Raw genomic sequence first — 10,769 nt, 5'->3', positions numbered from 1 at the left:
TAAATACCAGTCCTCATGACATTTTTTTTCTGACTTTATGCCCTCATTTTCAATTATATCCTTTAAGGTAAAAAAAAATGCAGAAAGATAAACACAGTAATAATTATTAATAAATTGAGTTAATTCGGTTTCGGGTCAAATTTTTGGGTCGGGCTTAAAAGAAACGGGTCATATGTGGTATCATCGTTTCTAAACGCAGATAATCATCAAAATCACAGAACAGAACAGAACATCCCTGAAAATTTGTTGTTTTCATCTGGGTGGCCAAATTAAGGTTGAGTTGCACACTGTCGTGGAAACATTCACTCCACGCTATCACTCACTGGATCCATTCAACTTCTTCACTCTCAATCTTACCTGTTCCCACTGCCATGTTGCGCAGGTAGGTACCCTACGGCAACGCTAGTTTTTTCCTCTTTTCTCTTTCTTTTCCATCTCTAGGTACCTGCGAAGTCGATTCTTTTTCATCCCAATAATTTGATTTCTCTAACCGCTCTTTTCTTTTTTTGCGACTTCAATTCTTAGGTCCATTTTGCAAATATCTTCTTGCCCAGCTCTAAGAACGAACCCCAAACGTTTTGTATATCAGGTTCTTTTACATTTTATTCATAATGCAATTGATGGAATATGTTCTTGCTGGCTACCCTATTTTCAAAAGCATATTTTTTTGCTTCTTACTTTTCAACCATTTTGGTCATTGCCCTTCATTCCAAATGGCTCTGGTAAACTGAAAGGCCTATATTGGGTGCTATTTACCTTTGGATTCAGATCTTTATGTGCATATTGGGAAATTAGAAAAGGATAGTAAGGTTAAAAGTAAGAAGAAGATTAATCTTGCCACCTCACTTGTGGTTATGTCACATGATCAAACACAAAGCTGAAGGGCAAAATAAACTTTAAGAGCTAGGCATGACTTGGAAATTATGTAGTCCTTAAGTTGAAACCCAAACTGAATAGCATACGATTAGTAAGCAGAGATCATAGAGGCCTCAAGTAACAGAAACAAATTCAGAAACTGAAGCCCCAAAACTAATCAAAATGACAAAAATGTATTTATGATGGAAAACGTAGTATTAAATAAATAAGTTTACAAGTCTTAAGGTTAATCCTAGTTTTTGCTGCTGCATGGATGACTCTCCTTGGTTGGAGAAAACTAAACCTATGTTTCCAGCTATTTGCCGCTGAATAAGACTTTTTTCAAGCTATATAAAGACCAATGTTTTTGTCACTCACAATGTTGTAGACTTTTTATGAGTGACAAAGCATTGACAAGAGTGTTCATAAAATTGGGTTCCTATAAATTTCAATCAGGTTCATATGTTAGCCTTTTCTAATTTATTACTGTTATAATTATAGAAATAAGAATTTGATCATATATAACCAAGAATATCTAGATTATATATATATATATATATATATATATATATTCCAGTATCATATCTTTGTTACTAGAGGATATCAAATTTCCCATATTTATGTACTGATTATTTTTTCTCAATATAAATAAAACACCCTTGCTGTCTCAGAAACACATGGTGGTTGGATGTTTCTCTCTTTCCTAGAGGTTAACGATTACCTTATTTTCTTTATTACATAATTCAGCAGATACCTTTACATCTATCTTCACAAAGGAATTTCTCAACTACATCAAAACCAGGGGGTGCCTCAGCTTCTGGGTCTCCGGGCAAGCCACCTGAGTCTAATGGCTCTCTATCAAAGTTTTTCATTGGAAGTGTAGCTTTAGGTGCTGCTTTTCTGGCAGCGTATCAAACTGGTTATTTGGATCAATATCTTAAGAAAGAGCATCATAGTGTTCCACAGGAAGCTCATGTTAATGCAACCATTGAAGAATTGAAGACTGTACAGCATTCAACGGACCAGTTAATTTCACCTAATGAGAAATTAAACAACGAAAATCCCACTGTACAGCTTGCAGAGGAGAAGATTGATGCACATTTTTCAGAGTCAGAAATTGTAATAGAAGATCAAGTGGATAAGCTGAATCCTGGGCAAGACAAATTTAATATTGCTGAAGATGGTATTGCTGCTGCAAAAGAAAACCAATTGCCTGAATATTCTCAAAGCAGTCTAACATCTGATGATCCAAGTAAAGAATCTGTTGTGCAAACTGACAGGACTATTGGAATAAAAAGCATTGAGGCGGACAATATCCCAAGACCGGAAAACGGACTTCAAAATACACTCACGTCCACACACAGTTCAGTATCGGATGAAAATGGGACGAAAAATATTCCATCAGTGCAATTAGAAATACAAGAATCAGAGGAGAAAAGAGAGGTACTTATGAGTTTGTATAAGCTTGATATAGAGGTTAATAGTTAATATCAGGGTTCCTCATCATCCACTGAGGATTTTCCTGTTAATTTTTTTTCTAAAGTAGATTTTAACATTTATTTCTTTTTATCCATTACAGAGTGTATTAGGCAAATATGTAGAGCAACAACCCACCCTCCTTGAGGAGTATCACTTGAAGAATAAATCAGAAAGAAACCCTGCAACTTATATTTCCCATGGCTTTACTGAGAATAGCCATTTCCCTGAAGAACAAGAGGTTACTTTAGAATCTTATATTTTATTTTTGTGGTCCATTTATTTATTATCTTAAACATACATGAAATCTAACATGTTGAAACACTAGGCACTTAGTGGTGCAATGGATGAGTTGAAAGGTGGTTATGTGTCTGAGGATGGGAAACTGGTTTTCGATTTCTTGCAAGCCATTCATGCTGCTGAGAAAAGACAGGCGGACTTAGATGCACATGTTTTTAACGAAGAGAAGAAAGTGTTGAAGGTTTGGCCTATAACATACTATCCATTGTAACTCGTTCTCTAAATCCATGCAAGTGTGTTTAATATTGTAGAATTATGGTTTAATCTTTGTTTAATTAGGAAAAATATGAAAAGAAGTTAAAAGATGCAGCTGCCATGGAATTCATGCTCGCTGAGGAGGCTGCAATGTTGGACAAGGTAACAAGCTTTTTGGTATTCTCTCTTTAATTTGTATTCAATTTAACATATTTTTTATTGTTGCCTTTTGGGTCAAATAATTGGTTTGGAATAAAAGACCTTGAGGAGGTTGACTTTTGTCTTGAATAATTGGGTTGGAATAACATGAGTAAGAAAGACTTTCAGAGAGGTTGACTCTTGTATTAAAATAGAGAATAATTTTTGTATAAGTGGGGATGTCTGGCTGATGGGTTTGTTGTTCAGTTTATATACATTTAACTCAATCATAATTACTTACCCTTGATTCAGCAAAATAGTTCAAATTAAAATTGAAGTTATTCTACTATATTCTGAGTTTGACTCAATAGTGATCATGCAAAAATAATCAGAAACCAATTTGAACTCAGCTTGTCAGATTTGTTTTGTAATTGTGAAGCTTGTTTTGTAATCAGAATCCAGTTTTTAAGTCTGATCAAGTTGAACGTATATGTGTTGTTTGCCTTTCCCTGACAATTCCTCTCCACATTAACAGAATCCAATTCTATTAAGTTATTAACTCTGTCTTTCCTCCTCCTTTCTCCTTTTAATACTTTTCAGGAGCTAAAGAGAGAGAGAGCAAAAGCAGCCCTTGCTGTCAAGTCGCTTCAAGAAAAGATGGAAGAGAAATTGAAGACAGAACTTGAACAAAAGGTGCATATTTAGTTTTTTTGTTGGTTTTACAAATACTGTTTTCTCATTTCCTCTGCATGGCTGCTGTTACTCTTATCCGTTATTATATAATACTCCCTCTATCCATAATAAGTGTCACCCTAGTTTTTTTGACAGATTAATAAAAAAACTAATAAATAGATGGAAGAGAGTAGTAATTTTATTAAGCTAACCTTATTATCAGTATTACATTGAAAAGCTAAAATGACACTTACTAGGGGTATAAGTGGAAATATTACATTAAAAAACTAGAATGACACGGATGTTGGGACTTTTTTTTCCTTAGATGATAGTATCATGGGAAGGAAGGAGTATTTGTTAAAACAATATATCTTTGGTGATTGCAGGAAGTTGAAGCTGAATTGAAGTTGAAACAAGCTCAGGAATTAGCAAAGGCAGAGTTAAATGCAGCCATAGCAAATGAGAAGGCAGCCCAAATTGAAAAAATGACTGAAGCAAATGTTAATGTGAGATTTCTGCTAAAATCACGCATGGGTAGATCACTTCAAAATCTTCATATCTTGATTTCAATTAATTTATGAAAAAGGGTATACTTTTGATAGGTGTCATCTAGAAGAATAAAATAGCCAGAGTTTTCTATGAGTATAAAAAATTTCTGTAGCTACTTATACTAAGACTTTTTAACAAAGGTCTTGGAAATTAACTCATGGCGTGCAAAAACAATGTCTAATCTAATTATGTTTTTAGCTGTCTCCTGCAATTGTTATCAGATTATAGTCAATTAGAACTCTGTTTGTAGCAGACTGTTTTCTTAGTCATCAGCAAGTTTCTGAACAGAGACAAAGTTTGTTTGCCAGTGTAGATTTTTTGGTACATTATGCCTTCTACTTTCTCATTCTTTGCATATGAACGCTGCTTGTTCATTACATAGTAGTCTCATTATAGAGGAATTTTTAGTACAGTGTTCATATCCAAATGTAAGTGCGGGCAGCAAAGGAATGGTGTATGTACTTTTGATACTAGGGGAGCTGTCTTAACTTAAATGTTTACATGCTGAGAACCCGAATAACATGATTTGTTAGACCTTTCTGTAATTACAAAGAAAATGTTTTAAAATTATTTGCAACTAGCTTTCAGTACAGCTGCATATGACCTTGAACAGAAATGTGAAATGTATATAAATGAATTTCTTGCGTTCAAATATGTTTTTGTCCATGGACCTGTGTTGCTCTATCTAAGGATGAGCCATAGAGCTATAGTAAGTTTAGATGTATTGTGCTGGATATTTGTTTTCTCAGTTGAAACTATTATTTTCTTTTTCATCTGTATGTGTTGTTAGACAAGTACAGCATGGCTTCCTTGAAATTATGGGGAAAATCGTTTGGTTATGCAACCTTAACCTTCTAAGAATTGATCAAGTAACATTCATGTTGAAAAGGACAAAAGACTGGGTAAACTATTATTAATTGACTCTATGGTTTAGTTAGCAAGGTTTGACTTGAAATATTTATTAATTGACAAACTTGTTGACTTTATTTCAGTGGAAGTTAAGATTTGACTTGATTAAAAAAAAATCCTTCTATTTCTGTAGATAAATGCCCTATGCATGGCATTTTATGCTCGATCAGAAGAAGCCCGTCAGAGTCATGCTACACAAAATTTTGCTTTGGTAATGTTTTCTATTTATCTGTTTCTTTGTGCTGTTTTTATCCATCTTTCGTCCGTAGAGCTTTAGTGACAAAATATGGGTCTATATTATTTCATTGATTTTTCCAGTCCTGCTTAGTTTCTTCTTTTGTGCTTGGATCCTGCAGAGAGCACTTGCATTGGAAGATGCCCTATCTAAAGGATTGCCAATTGAGACAGAAATAGCATCTTTGCAGTCCAATCTTGTAGGCATAGATAAAGATTCAGTTTTGGATTTGGTGCTAGCATCCCTTCCTGAAGAAACGCGAAGCAATGGCACAGACACACAACTGCAGTTAAAGCACAAGGTAAGCCGTGTTTTCACTGTTGTTAAAATTACGTAGAGCTTTGGATTGCGTGTTCTATATAAAATAAAGTTGCTACATTTCTTCTGCAAAATGTTGTTACTTTGACCCTGTAAAACTTTCATGTGAAGATCTGCTAAAGGTTGTATGCTCTGGATGCTTATAGCATGGACATGGATCCCTTTAAATTGATTTCCTTAATTTCCATCACTGATCAATCTCATTGGTTATGTTTTTGACATCCAGTAATGCTCCTATCATGTTAAGCTTCCATAGCAACGAATCTATACAAAACAATTAGAATTAATCTAATGAAGCAATTTCTGATTTTCTTTAACTCCATCAATTCTAGAATGAATCATTTACTTTTGGATTTCAATCATAAAGGTTTTGCATTTGTGCATGTTCTGCTACAGTTTGAGGCCTTAAAAGATAGTGTGCGACACTTCAGCTTTTTCCCACCAGGAGGGGGAGGTATATTGGCACATTCTTTGGCACATGTAGCATCCTGGTTGAAGGTATGTGAATAACTGACCAACATGCGGTGCTTGATGTGAAAATAGAATTTTTTGGGGCACTGAAATTGGTTTCTATTTAGGCACAATACACGTATTTATATTAACTTAGGTTATTTCTTCCCCTTCACCTTGCCCTAACTCCTCCCATTCTGGCTTCTATTGACCTCCATCCTATGTCCTACTTTGGTGCGTGCTCAGGTTAGGGAAGACGACCAATCGGGTGACGGAATCGAATCTGTCATCAATAAAGTAGAGAGTTATTTGGCTGATGGAAAACTTGCTGAAGCAGCAGATTGTCTAGAAGAAAGTGTGCGAGGCACAGAAGCTGCAGAAATTGTTGCAGGTTGGGCGAGGCAAGCAAGAAACAGGGCTATTTCTGAGCAAGCTGTGCTACTTCTTCAATCCTATGCCAGTTCCCTTAGCCTTGCATGATTCTCAAATTTTGAATATTTACAAAACCATGTTTATTCAACACCTAAGGTTGCAGAGATTATCTTTGGCGGATTATGCCAACGGAATTAGTGACCTACAAGGATAACAATTAACGTTTTTCTTTCAAAGCAGCTGAAATTCGTTGATTCTGTGATTTCTATGCAACTCCAAAAGGCTTTGGAGTTTTGACTCAAGTGATACAAGGCTCTGTATAATTTTGCCTTTTATTTTCCTCAAAATAACTAAAACGTTGCATTGCAACCTTTTGATATCTCAATAATATACCAGAGACTTTCAATTCAAAGAATAGTTTTTCTTTGTGCACGTGTTCACTGATCTTATTTTCTTGCTCTTGTCATGAGTTTTACCAGTTCAGAGACAAATTTAGCTTCTGATACTCTTTTTTCTATTTCTCGTTTCTTCATTAACCTTTCTAGTTATTATATATATTAATGAAAGTGTTATAATATGAGGTTATGTTTTAGTAATATTCACACAAAACAGGTTTTAAAATTTCGTTAGAATGTTATTGGATTCTCTCCAACATTTTTGTGGTGTGATTGTTTTAAGTTTCCTATTTTGTTCCTAAAAAATGAGGATAAGAAAAAACTTTAAACCTACTAAACTAACCCTGATCTTGGCTTGACGTGTATGTAATTGATTTAATCCATACAACTAATTGATGCTTTTCAAGATTATTGAATTAATTTGTTGATAGTTTTTTATTACAAAATCTTCCAAACTCATTCAGTTGAAAACTAATTTTGCTTCTGGTATTGTGATGGTTGTTGTCTTAATGAGTTTTAACGATGACAAGATAAAAAAAGTGTGTATTTAGCTGAAGTACTTGTAAATACGGTATGTATTGCTACGTACAAAATACACACACAAAAATCTCCTGCCAAATACGAAAACCAAAAACTGCAAGTGAATGATGTTGTTTATACAGTGATTAAAATACATTTTAATCTTAAGTAACTTTTTTTGTTCTTAATAAGTTTGTGTTTGTTTATGGTGTGGTCAATAATGTTTTATTGTTATTGTGGCTTTTGATAGAAAAAAAAATTCTAATATGATCTCTGTTTTTTTATTGACATTCTTTCACTATTGAATTATTTATTAAATAACTTGGTGATTGATAAAATTGACACATGTATTTTTTTATTATTATAAATGTGTAGAGTTTGGTTTTTGTGTTCAATAACTTTCTTTCATTTTGTATTTATTTGTTTCCTATAATTTATTGATATATTTTAAGAGATAAGTTATCTAATAAGTGACCATGCTAATCATAAAATAAGATTAACACATGTATTTTTTTTTAAAGATATTTTATTTAAAAGAAAACATTAATTAATGTGATGCAAGTTATTTATTTTCCCTTAGAGTTTGTAGTCTTATTTTCTTTTTATAAGATTTTTTATCTCTTTTAAATTTTATTGTCAAAGAAAGATTGAAAAAACTGAGATACAATCCTTAACTAGATTACATTAATTAGTTTTGTTTTGTTTTTTTAATAAAATAATTTTAAAAAAACTACAACGTAATAGAAACCAAACAAAAATAAAATATTTACAGGGAAAAAATTATTGTGAACAAAAACAAAATCTTCAAATTTATTAAAACTAAAAACTTACTTTAAAAAAATTGCACGTATCAGTTCTCTACATCTACTAATCTGTCACTTAAGAAATATTTCATGATTTAAAGAGTGTTCGTAAATTAAAAAAAAATAATCTAATACTATAACAACTTTTATTGAGTACCCCAATCAAAATCACAAATTTATTAGGAAAGAAATATTTAAGCCTAAATTTTAAATATAAGACATCATATAAACTATTTTAAATATACAACTATAACTATAGTTCATCAGCAATGCGCATTATTCTAAAATCCTTAATATCCATATTTAATTTCTTATAAGTAAAAAAAGAGAAATATATCTAAGAATTCTGGAAAATAACTTTATTACAGTAGTGAATTATGATATAACTATACATTTCTTACCGTAGTTCTTATCGGCTTGTATTTTTATTATATCCACTAAACATATCTTCTTATGTTTGTGTATTTGCATTTTTTAATTATAATTATGAAATAAAATTACATATTTTTATTTTGTTTGATTTTCACTATAATAGAAATAGAATATTAGCACACAAAAAATGTTACACAAATCTTTCATTTTGTTGGATGTGTCTTAATTTCTATGCACAAACTTCATGTAAACTTTCAGAACTACGTTATTAATTTGAGATTGCACAGACGAAAATAATTTTGGATATGTCAAAAGTTGAAAAGCAAAAAACTCAATTCGTTTCAAACGATTTTAAACTCAACTATCTTCAACACAATTTTAGAAGAAGAAAATTTGATAATAACGTTATATTCTCCTTTCTGCCATTTTTGAATATCTGATAAATAAAGTATCTAAATAAACAAACAAGTAATGCTTTAAAAACATAAACATAGTTAATATTATTATGCTAGCAGGCAAATTAGTAATATGTTATAAACGAATATAGAATTAGACAAAAACCTATGTTAAGAAATAAAAAAATATTTAGTAAAAAAATTATTAAAATGAATTTATATATTTCATGCTATATTATAATATTATAACATTAATGTCAACCAAAAAATATTAATTTATTTTAATAATTTTTTTATTAAAATATCTACAATATGTAAAGTTTAATTTAGAAATAAAAACCAATTTTACAATAGATAAAAAAATATATTTAATCCTACTAAACTTTTGTACTCTTAATTCATTTCTTAACGAGTTCCTTAAGAATCGTTATTTTTTAATTACCAACCAAATTAGTTGAAGTACCAGGATACTGCCTGTTTCTGTCATTAGCAAAATACCATTTTTTTTATTTGTACAAGTCCTAGTGAAGATGATTTTAAGGTTCCCTATCTTTTTTCCATGTAGTTATTTAAACTAATTTTCAATATTCGGTTGTTTGACAGACAAATTTAAATTATGTTATTCAATAAATATCAATTTGTAAGCAGATTAATTGTTCAGAATGGTAAAAATTAAAAGTTATATTTAAGAAGATGATGACAAGGAGGAACAAAAACAACTGCAAATCAATTCATTGTTATTTTTTTAATGTAGAAAGACACTGCACATGGCAAAACTTACCATCCAGCTAACGAACATGTTTGTTTTGCATATAAAATGGAAAGTGTGGTTGTGTTTTCAATCATTTTGTCAATGAACAACCCTCAAATGTTTTATTTCTTATTATTTTGTGATCTCCAAATGCAGATTCAGTAATGACTCCACTATTCCAATCACTGGTGCCCAGTGCTGACATTTCAACTTCTGAGATTTATAATATACTATTATTTAATTTAGGAATGTTAACAACAAATGCTTAACATGATATTATATAGTTTACTTGTTACTTGATTTTTCAACTTCTACAAATAGTGATAATAAAGTTTTCAAGCTTTTATAATTTGCTTCTTTTTTAATCTACTTCAGTGTCTGTCTTCTGTGGCTAATAATGACATAGTTTTATGTTATCCTAAAATGCTGTCATTGTAGGCACCAAAATCAAACATTGAAGTATTTTGTGGCGTTGTCCCACTTTTCACCATGTTGAGGGTGTCTTAATGTTTATGAAATCTCAAATATAATTGGATATGGTAAACTATGCATAAGGAAGAAGATACTTTAGAATTGAGACAACTCTTTAATGGTGTCTTCAAATGGTTGGTTTATAAATCATACTAATAAGTATTACATGTAGCGGTATGACCCATTCGGTCTTCCTGACCGACCGATCGACATAAATAATCATTAACGTTTAAATCAAAATTAGTGAAGCTAACTTACAATTAAAAATTAGGTAATACAATTATAAGTGTGATTTATCTCACTAATCAGACTCAATAAGGTAAGTTCTCTTTACCGCGTCGGAGTGCCTTCTATCCAAAGACTGAGAGTCGAAGAAGTCGAAGGAGTAACGCGAAGATCGAAAGGATCACAACAAAATCCTAACAACCTACCAGAAGGAAGGAGAAAAAAGAGTTCTGTAGATCCCATATCCTAGAAGGAACACATATAAAAGTGTTTTTTAATTTTTAAAATTTATTATAATTATTGATAAAAACGTGTATAAAAAAATAAAACAATGAATATATATCCATAGGATAAAACAATGAAACCTCT

At 31.6% G+C, this 10,769-nt stretch overlaps 1 protein-coding gene across 2 annotated transcripts; it reads left to right on the top strand.

Moving 5' to 3' along the window:
* The first annotated feature begins 182 nt into the window (after positions 1–182).
* LOC137812391 (MICOS complex subunit MIC60, mitochondrial) lies at positions 183–6,901 on the top strand. Of its 2 annotated transcripts, none has more exons than XM_068614345.1 (12): positions 183–382; positions 526–589; positions 1,603–2,298; positions 2,435–2,572; positions 2,660–2,812; positions 2,911–2,988; positions 3,565–3,657; positions 4,023–4,142; positions 5,228–5,305; positions 5,451–5,630; positions 6,044–6,145; positions 6,344–6,901. In XM_068614345.1, exons 1-12 carry the CDS (start codon positions 372–374, stop codon positions 6,575–6,577), a joined length of 1,947 nt encoding a protein of 648 aa, XP_068470446.1. In that variant the 5' UTR covers positions 183–371; the 3' UTR covers positions 6,578–6,901. The 2 variants fall into 2 exon arrangements, with proteins under 2 accessions (XP_068470446.1, XP_068470447.1); XM_068614346.1 differs by having other exon boundaries at positions 186–382; positions 1,606–2,298.
* The last annotated feature ends 3,868 nt before the right edge of the window (positions 6,902–10,769 follow it).

The sequence above is a fragment of the Phaseolus vulgaris genome, chromosome 2 (genome assembly GCF_000499845.2).
Source record: "Phaseolus vulgaris cultivar G19833 chromosome 2, P. vulgaris v2.0, whole genome shotgun sequence".
Classification (NCBI taxonomy): Eukaryota; Viridiplantae; Streptophyta; class Magnoliopsida; order Fabales; family Fabaceae; genus Phaseolus; species Phaseolus vulgaris.
The sequence above is the reverse complement of the archived record's forward strand: the minus strand, read 5'-3'. Positions and strand labels throughout refer to the sequence as shown.